The sequence below is a fragment of the Peromyscus leucopus genome, chromosome 4 (assembly GCF_004664715.2).
Source record: "Peromyscus leucopus breed LL Stock chromosome 4, UCI_PerLeu_2.1, whole genome shotgun sequence".
In the NCBI taxonomy this organism is placed as follows: Eukaryota; Metazoa; Chordata; class Mammalia; order Rodentia; family Cricetidae; genus Peromyscus; species Peromyscus leucopus.
The window spans coordinates 103,692,504-103,706,863 of NC_051066.1; the positions used below are offsets into that span (position 1 = coordinate 103,692,504).

The 14,360-nt window shown below is 48.6% G+C and overlaps 1 protein-coding gene across 1 annotated transcript in view; it reads right to left on the reverse strand.

The window, feature by feature from the left end:
* Positions 1 to 651: 651 nt before the first annotated feature.
* The window catches only part of Mal (mal, T cell differentiation protein), a 29,019-nt gene continuing 15,310 nt past the window's right edge, over positions 652 to 14,360 (reverse strand). Inside the window, exons 2-4 of the mRNA XM_028892709.2 lie at positions 8,350 to 8,517; positions 6,768 to 6,893; positions 652 to 2,440 (exon numbers count right to left, since the gene is read on the reverse strand). Of these exons, the coding sequence (XP_028748542.1) occupies positions 2,366 to 2,440; positions 6,768 to 6,893; positions 8,350 to 8,517 (369 nt within the window). The 3' untranslated portion in view covers positions 652 to 2,365. The remainder of the gene's footprint in view (positions 2,441 to 6,767; positions 6,894 to 8,349; positions 8,518 to 14,360) is intronic.

Genomic DNA, 14,360 nt, shown 5'->3' on the forward strand with positions numbered 1-14,360 from the left:
GAGAGGAAAACATACATGCTCACGCCATTACTTCCAGTTCCAACCTGGCGTTATGATTCAGGGAAACAGAACTGTAAACTTCAGAAGCAGACATCATGCTAACGCAGGAACTCTCGACTGGTCAAAGTGCTGAGGATCAGTGACTGCTGACCGCTTAGCCCTAAATGGGACATCTCTGTCAGCGCCCCCGCCCCAAGGCTCAGGAAACAGCAGAGAGGACAGAAAAGCTCTCAGAGGCAGAGGACGGTGAGGAGTGCTGTGACATGCTGCCTTCTGGGTGTGACATGGCTTTTGCGCTCAAGAACTCACTGCAGCTGTGGTTAAGACCTAAACAAGAGCCAGCCAACAAGATCAGTCAACATCCCATCAGGCAGCATGAACAGAACTCAGTGTGCTAGAGAGGACCGGGGCGTGAGGGTGGGCAGGGCATGTGTTAGGAGTGGAAGGGAGGAGCTGGGGATGGAGGTGATCATGATACATCGTATACATGTGTGAAATTGTCAAAGAATAAATAACAGATTAAGAAAAGAAACTGCAAAGTTTCACAGACCCAGGATAGAAAACGAGAGTGCCATCAGAACCATCCTCATGGTCTTTAATCCAGGTTTCTATGGTTACAGCAATTTGCAAAAAGAGAGAGAGAGAGGAAGATTGTATGAAAGTTTCTTTTAATGATTAAAAATCTGAAACATTGAGAAATCCTTGGGAAATTCATCTTAGTTGCCTGACTTCCTTCCTTCCTTCCTTCCTTCCTTCCTTCCTTCCTTCCTTCCTTCCTTCCTTCCTTCCTTCCTTCCCTCCTTCCTTCCTTCCTCCTTCCCTCCCTCCTGTCAAAAAGTGATCCTCATTCATGTTGAGCTGCTGGTTAGTATAGTGTTATAGTGCAGTTTTGTTGAAAATGTAAGACTTCCCAGTCAACACTGTTTCAGATTTTGTTAAACATTATAATGAACTTCATATCACCTCCTAGTTTATATTTTAAATTTTAAAAATAAATCCCAACCTAATCTTTTCCTTACGTTTTACTATGAAATTGTGGCTGTGTAAAGTGGAAAAATGGCAGATTTGGGTACCAGTCATGCTGGGATAACAAAAGTCCTCCTGGACATGCCTAAGACCCAATTCGAGGCTGAGGGTGGGGTTAGCAGTAGAGTATTTGCTCAGCATGCACAGGCCCTGGGTTCCATTCTCAGAACCAAGGTAGAAAAATGCCAAATCCAATTTAATTGTTGCGCTCATCTCCTACTGTATCTGGGGCTCCAACTCTACGCTGTCACTCATTTCTATAAGTCGCGGGGTCAAGGTGAGATATCCTAGGGGGAATCTGACTTTCCAGATTCTCCACATCTTTCCTAATCATGCTTTCTCCTTTCAGGTCAGATGTCCCTAACCTGGAATATGGCAGCCACAAACAGTCATTGTCTGTCTCTTCACTCTGCAGTCTGGTCCCTTTTCTCCCCCAAGGAGTGGTCTGAAGATGTGTCCACACACATCGAGAGACCACAGACACCCAGACAGAGCATTTTAGATCAGCCTTATGAAGAGAGGGAAGAAATGCCCATAGCTAGTTTTCTCAAGGCTTGAGAAAATTCTAATTGAGCAGACTACTGTGTCTTGAAAGAAAAAGGTGGAGCACCCTGGGATCTCCCTACAAGGGAGCTGCTATCCTGGTGGACATTGTTGTGATGGTGGGGTCCTCAGTGAGTCAAGCTGGGGAAGAGTGGTCCAGCATGCACATCTGAAATGCCCCTTGAGAGTCAGGTTAAGTCAAAGGATTCTTCAGGAAGACGTTGACTGGAAGGTGTCCCTGATCCCAGAGAATGAAAAACAACCTCTCTACCCCGATACCTTTGAAGCAAGATATAAAGGCATTTAATAAAGTATTTCAGAGGGGCTCATCATCCACCATGAACATCTGGAGACCTCTGTTGGGTGAATTTCAGTCCCTGTGACATTCGGACTATCCACAAAGACTAAGACATTCCAGGAGATGAATGCTCTAAAGAGCCTGTGGGGAATTCCAAGAGGCTATTCTTAAGACATGCTCTTTGGGTCAAGGGGAAAATCGTCATTTCTTCAGATCAAAGTTCCCATCCACTGTCCCTGTCAAGGGCAGAGACCCCTGGCAAGACAGCTCCTTCTTCCCTCAGCCAGAGGTTAAAACACAGCAAGCCCTTAACCCTTGACAGAAGGTAAACATGACACCCAAGAGAAACAGAACATGGCTTCCTTTTGTTTTTTCTTGTTTGCTTTTTGGCTGGTTTTCTTTCCTCCACTGTCGTCATATCTGTGCTCTAGGAAGTTAATGGGGGAGAAGGGCTGGTCAGTTAATGCCATCTGGGTTTCCAACTCTGGATCTTCCGTCCTATGAAGACTTCCATCTGATTAAGGAAAACACAGCATGGACCACGTAGAACAGAGTGACCACGTAGGCAAACACCTGGAACCAGAGGGAAGATTGTTAGTACGAGGTCAGTAGGGCGGGGCACGTGGGGCTATGAGGCTGTCACGTGGCCATGGGGGACAGATTCAGGGTGTGTGGACTGCCACTGCTTCCTGTCACACATGAGTGCTCCCAGATCCCCAGGTACTCTAACCTTACTGCCTTGGTGTTGGTGTGCAAACTACATATGTCTTCCATGTCACACTAGGGTCATCTGACCTGCCTGGGGACATCAAAGTTACCTCCCACAGACATCACAGCCGGGTATCAGTGACTCGGAAAATCTTCTCTCCCTACACCAGTAAGACCAAGACCGGGATTTCCAAGCTGTGACATCAGAAATGGGGCTATGACCCCATGGTTGGGATGCCCGAGTTTGCTGCTCCGGTTAAGTTCCCCACGCCATCTGTGCTTGATCAGACCCTTTATTGATTTGTTTTGTTTTTATTTGTGTTTTTCGGGACAGGGTTTTTCTGGATAGCCCTTGCTGTCCTGGAATTCAGGCTGGCCTTGAACTCAGATATCTGCCTGTCTCTGCCTCCCAAGTGCTGGGATTGCAGACTTTTTATTTAAAAAACAAAATGCGCGCATGTGTGTGTGTGTGTGTGTGTGTGTGTGTGTGTGTGTGTGTGTGTGTGTTTTACCCTGCATGTTTGTGCATGAATCTTGTGTGTGTGCACATGTGTGCATGATACATATGTAGGCCATAGGAGGATATCAGATGTTCTCCTCTTTAAGATTCTCTGCCTTTTACCTTTGAGGCAGGGTCTCTCTGTGAACCTAAAGCTTGCAGTTTTCAGCCTGGCTGATGGCTACTGAGTACTAGTGGTCCACTGAGTGCCAGGATTTACAGCATTTGAAGGCTATCCAGCTTGGTATGTGGGTTCTGGTATCTGAACTCTGGACCTCACACTTGTACAACAAGCTCTCTTAACCATTGGGACATCTTTCCATCTCTTGGACCCTTCCTCTTAACCCTGGATTCTTCATTTTCCAGGCACAAGTGAGGCAACCAGGCTTCCTGGGAAGTTGGAGCAAGGCAGAGGAGAGGCACCTAGCTTCTCTCAGCAGGAAGTGGTGCACCGAGGAGTTGTTGAGGCCATACAGCCTGTCACTTTGGCAATGGGAACATAGACCCTGGACTGTTACCCGTGACTTGTGCTCACTTGGGCTCTGTGTGCCCCCACAGAGGCTGACCTCCCTAAAGGCTTGCCTACCCAATCCAATATTTGCACCTGGTTTTGTGACCTTGAGCAAGGGGTCAAAAGTTTCCAGCTCAGGCATAACAGTTAGGGTGGCCACGCTTCTGTGAGTCTTGAAAATGCTCGTAAACAGCAGCTATGGCACTCAAGCATGGGTGGACGCTCCACCCTCGCTGGCCAGAGGCGATGTAACCCGAGTTAGCTGGTGACAAATTTCTGAGAACTTATCTGGGAACTCCTAACTATCCAAGTCACCTGTGCCCCTCAGGTGGGACTTCAAGCCCAAGGAGAAACCTTGGTGGAAGTCCCTCAGAAGTTCTGAAAGGACAGAGAGGGAAGATGTATTTTGAAAATGTGATTGAGAAATGGCACTCAGTGGGTATTGAGAGCCCAGGACATGCTGAGACACATTTTGACCTTCAGAAACCCTTCTCTGTGAACTTCTGCCATGATTGTCCACCACAGTGAGATCTAGATGTCTCCAGAAATCTTGAGTTCCCCTCTGTCCACTTTTGTTGACCCTGGATAGTTTTCTAGTGAAGAAGCTCCATTTACTGTCACCGAAGGTCACAGTGAAGAAGCTGAGCTGAAACTGAGCCTGATGAGGACCAGAGAGGGGAACACAAGGCAGCCTGGGTGCCGTGGGGGAGACTCCAAGATCAGGTGTTAATCCTGAGTAAGGATGATGCCGCCTCCCAGGGTACCAATCCAGAGGATACTGTGAATGGAAATAGCTCTATTTTGAACCTGGTTCACATGTCACCTTGTTAGTTCCAGCTCAGTGCACTTGCCAAAAGGAGGACATTCTGAATTTTGATTCTGACACAAAATGGCTAGGCATGTGCATGTCTATACAAGTCTAACAAGAAAACATGGGGACAGGATCAGCTTTGGAGTGGATTAGTAGATGTGGTGAAAGGCCTGCAATGGAATACTACACAGCAACGTAATAAGCAGTCTGCATCTACACCCAACCCCATGGGTGACTCTTACACATAAGGTTGGGAGAGAGAAGCCAGGCATAAAAGAATGAGCCTTGCATAATTGCATTTCAAGAGGCAGGCAAAATTGAATTGGGTGTTAGAAACCGGCTAGCAACAGAGGTGATGGTGATAAGGCCAGTGAGATCCCCACACACACATTAGTAGTGCTGGGGATGGAATCTGAGGCCTTGCACATTCTAGACAAATGCTCTACCACTGGCATGCACCTCAAGGCCTGTATCCTAGTTCTTTAAAACATACTGTATTAAAAATAAAGCATCTGTGTTTCTGTGGTGTGTGTGTGCATGTGAGTGCAGTGCCCATGGAAGCTAGAAGATGGTCTGGATCTTCCAGACTTTGGGTTACAGGCACTTGTGACACACTAGATGTGCATGCTGGGAACGGCTGTGAAAGCAGCATCCTTTCTCGACTGCTGAGCCTTCTCTCCAGCCCCGTGTATCCTATTTCTTAATTATAGGAAGATTCATCTTCTGAAAACTCATCAATACATCTACCTGAACCTGTGCACTTGTCTGGATGAACACTGCCTTTTGATGAAAAGTCAGAGAGAGAAGTTGGGAAGTTGGGATGCAATAGAGCCAGGTAACTTTCAACCTGTTCAGCGGGCGAGAATTTTAATTCAGTCCACCTAGGTTTCTCCATCATGGGCTGACTCCAACCCATCTAGTCTATAGCAAACTAGTGTTGTCCTGAAGAATCTGAGGGGAGTTGTCGAATGCTCGGACGGCTGTGAACTCAGAAGGCTTGTGGGTTAGGAAGGGGAGAGGACCGAGGTGCTCCTCCAACAGGCAGGTGAAACAATGATTATAGACAGAGGCAGAGAGGATGATGGGTCACCAACCTCAGGGAAGAAGTCACCGTGCTGCCTGGCTATGCTGCTGTTTGGAAACTCCACATTGGAACGTGTTCTATGACGTAGGACAACTAGAGAGGGGAGTGACAGGGACCTCAAGGTGCTCAGGTTCATGAAAGCCGCTCAAGGGGAACATACAGCTTCTCTTGCTTCTCTTGGGTTGGATAGCACCCTATAATGCTTTGAGGACCCTTCGCCTCCACCCCACCCCCACCCACTCTCCCTCTAGATTCGGGAAGAAGCATGTTATCCGGCACATCCCTGTAGACTGCATCCCGCCTCTTTTCCATAGGTGCAGGCATTATGTTAGTTCATTCCACTTTGGGGTTTGTATGATTCATAGGTCAGTTTCTAGAAACCTGAGAAGTACTATTTCTAACTCATTTTTTTTATGCCACCCATAGTTAGAAATGTTTTATATTGAGGACTCTGAGTAAGTGCATCAATACATTACTCCAAGGGTACCACTCATCTTCCTCGAAAAGAACAAAACAAAACAAAAACCCCAAACAAAACAAAACACCTCTTTCTGAAACAATATGATCTCTTACTCCTTATTGTTCGGATCTAGTCCGTTAAAAAGAAAACCTGGCCGGGCGGTGGTGGCGCACGCCTTTAATCCCAGCACTTGGGAGGCAGAGCCAGGTGGATCTCTGTGAGTTCGAGGCCAGCCTGGGCTACCAAGTGAGTCCCAGGAAAAACGCAAAGCTACACAGAGAAACCCTGTCTCGAAAAAAAAAAAAGAAAAAGAAAAAGAAAAAGAAAACCCATCCTGACCCCAGAGTCCATTGTGTTGACTGTATGCCTCTGTGGACAACACTCAAGGAGGGTCACGAGACCCACATGGTCAAATTCATTGCTTAGAACTGGTACTAAAAGCATGCCCAGGTGGCCGAGACCCTGGCTTTGACGCTTGCCAGTCTTGGGAAAGGGTCCGGGCTGCCTCTCCGTCTGTGAGATGGGTGTGACAATGTCACTGGTCCCACAGGATCGTTCTCAGGGTCAAATGCGGTCACATCTGCCCATGCACAGCTCATCTAGCATGAGCCCCTGTGCCCACTGGACCCTGGACCATGCAGCCCTGAGAAAATAACTAAGGGAGTCGTGGCCCATCCCTGACCTTTGTGGGGGCTTCACTGCTTCACAAACTTGGGGGAGGTGTGACTTCATTTCAAACATGTTGCACTGTGAAAAGAGAGGTGTGGGCTGGGTGACCCCCCACGCTTGCTCTGTGTTCTGCGGGCGCAGGGCTGCAGGAAACTTACCACTGCAGAGATGTTTTCATGGTATTGCTTGTAGGTGTAGCCATCGTACATCATGATGGTGGCCAGGGCTTCTAGAACTGAGGCACTGAGGTAAAACAGGGCAGCCACACAGTGGTAGGCTGCATCCTGTGGGTGAGAAGGGCTGTGTCAGAGAGGAGAAGAAAGAGACACCCCAACCCAGACATGGAGACACAGTCCTTGAATTCCCTGCTTCCGTCCTTGTCCCTGACCATTCCCTTTGAACCACACCACAGCCCCCAAGTCCACCAGCTTCTCTCAGAGGATTTGATGGCTGCCGAGTTAACTTTCCTTTCCCTGGGCAGGTCCCACGCTGAGTCTTTCAGTGAAAGAAGATGCTGTTTTCCCTGAGGTACTACCAAGGGAGAGTTTGGGGTGTGTGCTGGCTACTCTTCATTATTAACTTGACACAAGATTAGAATCTTCTCAGAGAGACACCTCTGGGTGTGTCCTGGAGGAGGGTGTTTCTCCAGAGGCTTTAACTGAGGCTGGCTGACTCACCCTGAATCTGAGTGGCACCATCCCATGGGCTGGGGTCCCAGACTGAATAAGGAAGAGGAAGCTGACCGAGCACAAGCGTCCGCCCTTCTGCTTTCTGATTACTGGTCCATGTGATTAGCGCCTCACCTCTTCCGCAGCTAACCTTTCCCCACCAAAACGACTGTCCCCACAAACTGTGAGGTATTTTTTTCAATAGCATCAAGAAACATAACAAATACAAGATAACGGGTAGAAACTGGTTCTGGACCCCAAGATCAATTACACATGGTCACAGCCCTGGCTTGCATGTAGGCTCTTTGTCCAGTCTAGCGGGAGAGAAGCCTGGGCCATTTCCATTGTTCCCATTTCGTTGTGTTGGTCTTATTTATTTCTTTTGGCTCCTGGCATATTTCAAAGCAAAAAGGAACTGAAAACAAAGTTCTGTGTGGTTGAAGTGATTTCAAAAGTTCAAGTAGAAGTAGAGATCTAGCCAAGTGGCCTGAACCCACTTTTAATTAATAATAAGCAAGTTCCCCTTGTATTTATTTGAGGCCTGTCTCCTGGGCCTCAAAGCAGAACTTAGTACAAAAGAAAGAACACAGGCCATTTTTGGCATCCGAGTCTTCTGGGAAATGTGCTTAGATGGGAGTCACCAAGGAGCCAGGCAGAAAGTGTAGTCTGGCCCCTAGGGAGCCATCAGCGTAGGCCCAGCCTCCAGGACTCTGCTCCCCAAGATGCCAACAGCCCTCCTGGATGGTGGGAGCACCTGATGGCTGTCAGGCAGGAGGATGGGGACGGGCTGCTGGTTGTGTTTGAAAAAGTCAATCGCAGATAAGAAATCAGAGCGCCCCATGAGAATCTGCAGCAAAAACATGGATCCCGCCTCTTCTTTCTGACGTCCTCAGTGCGGGAAGCCATTATCACTAAGAAGCGTCTGAACCAAGGCCAGGCCAATTCAGCTTTGGGTGGTGTTGGAAAATGTTGCCAGGAAGCTCCCATTCAGGGCTGGAAAAGTAGTCTTCCAGTGACGAGGGTCCAACACCACTCCTCTCCCCACACACAGATTCCCTGGGCCAGCACTCACCAGTGTGATCCAGGACGTCTCACCGCCATGAGTACCAATTATGTACATGACCATCAGGGAAGTGGTGGCCACGAAGCAGAACACAGACACGAACATCACCCAGCCCTGGATCAGGGCGATGGGCACCAGGGAGGAGGCGATCAGGATCCAGACCAGGCCTCCGAAGATCTGCAGGGAGGAGGCAGAGAGAGCGTTGGAACAGGGGCAGTAGGGCTCCAGTAGATGTACCTACCGAAAGGGTACAAAGAGGGTGGGCGTGCGCCTCGGCAAAAATATCCCTTTTATCCTCCAAGGCCGCAGGCTAGAGCTTTCATCTCACTTTTGCCGTTGCCTGCTGGCTTACTTTGATTCATTTCTTAAGTGCAATTTTCATTTTCTATTTAATAAACACTGTATTGCCCCTGGGTATTGTCTTAAGCACCTCACAAATACTGTTAACTCGGTTAACTCCAGTAGTAGAGCTATGGGTGAGGAATGGATTCATTTGTCAAATGGGGTAACTGAGGCATGTGAAAGCAAAGGAGCTCATCATTGGAAGAACTTCTATTAGTTGGTATTAGCATTAGAAGGGCTACACTTTCTTTTGAGTCTGTTCTTCTCAGTTGGTCTCCAGTGCCAGTGCTTGGGAGGCAGAGGTAGGAAGATGGCAAGTTCAAGGCCAGCCTAGGCTACACAGTAAGTTAGTTTTAGGCCAGCCTGAACTGCACTATGAGACCCTGTATCAAAGTATCACGAGCTGGAGATGTACTTGCCTAGCCCCTGCAAGGCCATGGGTTCAATCCCCAACAACAGAAAAAAAAAAAAAAGACTGTAGCAATGAAGAGATTTTTTATAGGTTATTAATGAGTGAACATACTAGCTACATTATGTTATTGACATTTTTTTTTCCAGACCCGAAGTCTTAGATCCCAACTGTAGGAACTTTTCTGACTGTCTAAATTGAAATTGGAATGGAGAGGCCACAGGTTAGCCTTGTTTCTCAGATGGCTGAAAACCAATGTGAGAGGAGCACACTCCAGGGATAGCCAAGAGATGTCTCCAGGGTTGGAGAGTTCCCGTTCTCAGAGGGAAACAAAAGAGGTTCCAGAAGGTTCCTGGATGGTCCAGCCACACCAGCCTCACTGGGGTTTTCTCTACTTCTCTCTGACTCTTTGGCTCAAGCTTCATGGACCTGGGGGAGATGGTTCTGCAATCATAAGTCTGGAAAGCTGTGTAATAGAGCAGGACCCTTCCTTCTGATCGGCTGGGGCTGAGGGCAGGTGGCATTCCCTTGTGCTGCAGGTTGAACGGCACCTGCTTCTAGGAGGCATGAGAGTACAGCATGGAGAAATGCCAAGGTCAGTCAGGTCTGTCCATCTAGTCAGTAGAGATAAGCATCAGTGTGGGACAGTTCTCTCCTAAGTGCCCTTGGTCTGGGGTCTTGTCACCTTAACCACCTGGGGTCAATCTAAGTCAGGCTATTTGTCTGCATGCTGCAAGGGAGTCCTGTACATCTCTGCAGTCCTCGGCCCCCAACATAAGGGCATCTGGCTAGAGGTAAAAGGCATTTTGTCTGATCAGGTGGTTGTAGGAGCGAAGTCTGCCTTGATCGCAGAAGCTGGCTCCCTGAGGGGTTGCCATGAGAACCCATCTGCCCCATCTTCTACCCAGCCATCCTCTACCCAGCCATCTTCCATCCAGGATGGTTAAATGGCTGTGCTAAACTAGAGTGACTTATGAATAAAACCACTCTGGGAGCAGCTTGGGTTGTTCATGTGTGTGGAAGCACTCTTCTGTAAAATCTGTGTGGGCTCCTGTGGGCCAGAAGTGCTTATGGGTATCTCATAGGCTTGGCCTTGAAGGATACTGGGTGCCACAGAAGAAAGTATGCCTCTTCTAGTCCAATCCGTTCTGATTCCTGCCAAAGAGCTGAGTGGACCGAGACATTTCAGAATTCCCTCAGAGCACAGCCAGCAAAGGTAGACCAGGTAATGATTATGTTTTATGTTTACCATGGCTATATCATTACTTTTAGGGCAAGCAATGGCCACCTGCAAATGGCAGACTTCGAAATGGTTTTCAGTTCCGGGTCTGCAGAAGTATAGGCTGTGTTTTATGCATCTTCTATTACTTCTTTAAAATCTGTTGTCTCCCGTGGGGCTGAACACAGGAACTGTGGTCAGGGGTCAAGGGCGGGGCAATGGGTGTGTCAGAGTGAAATGTGCAGGGTTTGCCAAGGTCTTCCTAGACGCTAGCATTGAGCTGGCTCTGAGCTTCTGGCGCCTACCTGACTGAATTGGGCTGTGTGAGTGAGTGATTTCATCACTTTGCTGGAGATGGTGCTCTGGCTTTCCCTCCCTGTCCCTGGACACACATACAGACACACACACGGACATGGACACACACACACACACACACACACACACACACACACACAGACAGACAGAGAGATTGATTCCTGGTGGTCCAGTCAGAACCCTTGTTCACAACTGTCCAGTGAACAAAACCCATCCTGCACCCCAGTCCAGCCTCCAGCCCCTGACAGCCCTCAGGACTCAGGACCTGCCTCTGGGTATGCCACCTAGCAAACTGGCACTGTTGAAAATTAGTTGTTCCCCCTACCCTTTGAATGGTAGAGACAGCAGGAGGTTCCACAGTGAAAGTTCTCTGTTTGCCTCCCTCCCTTTCTTTCTCTCTGTTCAGTTTTTAAGACAGGGTCTCTCACTGTAGCCCAGGCTAGCCTGGGACTAGGTAATATCAATTGGCCTCCAACTCATGTCAATCCTCCTGTCTCCACTTCCTGAGTGTTGGGATTACAGGTTCCAATCATCATGACCAGCTCTCCTTAAAACATTGTTAATGAGCCAGGTGGTGGTGGCACACACCTTTAACCCCAGCACTTGGGAGGCAGAGGCAGGTGGATCTCTGTGAGTTCGAGGCCGGCCTGGTCTACAGAGTGAGATCCAGGAGAGCCAGGGCTACACAGAGAAACCTTGTCTCGAAAAACAAAAGAACAACCAAACAAACAAATAAAACCCACAGCAAGAAAAAACCCAAACCAATCAACCAACCAAACAAACAAAACCATTGTTATTGAGATGCACCTCACACATAGTATAATTCATGAACTGAAGACCATGCTTCAGAGGTGTTTAATAGACCTATACATACAAACTACCATCACCAAAGCCAACTTTAGATCACTTTCACAAACTCAAAACTCTATAATCACTAGCCAATTATGATCATATTTAGCATAATTAGATTTCAAGGTGAATACTTCTCTTCCAGGGGTACCTCTGGAAAACAGCTGTACTGCCACAATCCCCATCAGTCCCTTGTGAGGTACCAATACCTAGGATGAGTTGGCTGTGGTGATGATGGGGTGTATCTGTGAACTTATCAAACACCATCGGGCTTTATTAAACACCTGGGGGCATTCCTCCATCTGCCTCCTGTTTACGTTACACCTCAGACTGGGGGCAGAGAACTTTGAAGACATCATTACAAGCCCTGGCGTTTGCCTTCCTGCCTGGCAGTAGGTCTTCCCTCTACCCCTCAAGGCTGCATTGTTCCAGGATGGAGCCAGGATGGGGGTGGGGAGGAATCTGTGAGGGTGGCTGAGTAGGGTCAGAGGGACTATGAGGAGGTGGCTTAAAGGCTCACAGCCCCACTGAGAAGGCAAGGAGGATGAGGAGGGAACATGAGGGGAACAGGACCAAGGAGAGAGTATATTTCCAGAAGGTGCCTATGAAAGAGCTTCGCCACCAGGGACTTGCCGCTTTGGAGAGCGGCCCTTTGATCACATCAGTTCCAAGCTCCTCAATGACAGCTGCAGCTGCTGTGGGGGCATGAAGGCTTCCACATCCATGGATTTTAACCAATTACAGATTAAAAAATGTTTGGAAAATCCGGGCATGGTGGTGGATACCTGTAACGCCAGCACTCAGGAGGCCGAGGAAGGCTTATGAGTTTGAGACCAGGCTGAACTACAGAGTGAGACCCTGACTCAAAAATTACAATGAAAATATCTGGGGAAAAACAGAACAAAACAAAACAAAACCTGAATCTGAACTGGACGCAGCTTAGGCGACTTTTTCTGGCCTAAATGAAGGCTAAACGCAGGCTCTGAGGAGGTGGGGTAGCTGGCCTGGGGCATGGCTTCAGTGGTGCCTTGGAGGGGAAGATGGACTCCGCTGGTTACGGCTGGTTCTCTGGAGGCGGAGGGAGAGTATATCACAAGAAGGGATGCTGTAGCAGTTTTCAGGGCTCCAGAGGGTGGGGAAGCCAGGCACCATGTAGGAGAAGGGGGTGGCAGAAGCCGGGCTGGAGGAAGGGTGAGCCGTGGAGACCTGATATTCAGCATGAATCATGGGGGCCCAAGCCTGTTTGCACCCCACTCCACCTTTAGCTGCACGGAGGGCAAACAGAGAGAGACAGCGTGGCACCCACGCCCGGGAGATAAGGCACTCCTGGGCAGTGAGCAGTCCTCTCAGGCCTGGCTTCAGGACCCCACTAGCCAAATATTTGTCAAGAGCAAGGGGGTAGGTGAGGGTTCAAGAGCATTTCCCTTTGTCATGAAAACTCTACATGTCTTTCAGCTTTCTGTCTTCAGACACACAGAGGTGATTATCAAAAAAAGAAAACATTATACAACCAGGTGGAAGTGTAGCCCTGGTGTCTGCTCACGTGAAAGCCAGGCTCCCCCATTACCACCTCTACTCCATCATAGCAGAGGCAGAGCAGCTGCCGACAGTGGTCTCAAGTAAAGCTCTCCAAGTTGCTGACCTGGGAGTTACATGGATTGACCATCCCTCTGGGTCCCAGCGCTCCAATCTGGAAAGTGGGGATAGAACCTGGGTTGATGCTCTAGCCATCAAATGAGCTAGGACACCTTTAAAAATCAAACAACGACATCCAGCCCAGGCCCAGGGTCAGAATCAACTGGAGAGAGGCAGAACTGTGGGACAGGAAACAGAGAACCCGGGCCCTTTGCCAAAGGCTGGAAACATGTTTTCATAACATGAGGCTTCAGGTGGTATTCTGCATGTTCCTGACAAAGCAGAAGAGGAGCCAGTCATGACTCAGGGTCCTGCAGGCTTTCCATCAGAGCCAACAAGAACTCTGCTCTTGGTCCTGTCTGGCCTCTTGATGCAAAATATCACTGGAAGCATCCTTTTTCTGTCTTTATGCTTCCATCCCTGTCTTGCTTTACGCAAGAGACCAGCTCGTTGCTGGGTATTCTCTAAGCACCAGGACACAACCTCACTGAGTGTGAGTGGAGGGCTGTGCCTGTGAAGGGAATGCTGGGCTGGGAACTGCCTGGTGCTGGGTGCCGAGAAGAGCTGTAGGGATAATGTTCAGAAGGCAACAACGTGTTTCCAAAGGGTTAAAAAGGGTTTCTCTCCATGGTTTACTCAACCAAATGATCTTTGTGAAAAATGGTCTCCTCAGGAGATAGCCTCTGGGGGAGCTTTCATCTGAACCCCAAGAAGATCCCCACTGTTTTGTTTTTTTTTACTACTAGTGCGTGTGTGTGTGTGTGTGTGTGTGTGTGTGTGTGTGTGTGTGTGTGAGAGAGAGAGAGAGAGAGAGAGAGAGAGAGAGAGAGAGAGAGAGAGAGAGATTGTGAATTCAGTGTTCAAAGGGCAACTTTTGAGAGTTAGTTCTCTTCCATCATGGGTTCTGGAGATTGAACCCAAGTGGTGAGGCTTAGATGGTAAGAACTCTAGACTGAGCCATCCCGCTGGCCTTCTGCTCTGTCTTACGAGTCACCTGTGGGAAGCAGACCAGAGTGGGCAAGGGTACAGACGTTAGGCTAGAGCTCTCGAGTTTGAATTGCAGGTCTGTCACATACCTGCTAGGCCACCTGGTGCCCTGGGTAAGTTACTTAGCCTTTCTGTTCCTTTGTCTAGGAATGGTGGTAGCCGTATCTATGAAGAGTCAGCGTCAGTGGAAATCTCCTGTTGTGGAATAGAGCAGCCTCACCTATGCCCACATCAAAATTCCAAAGGCTGTGATTTCAGTGTGTG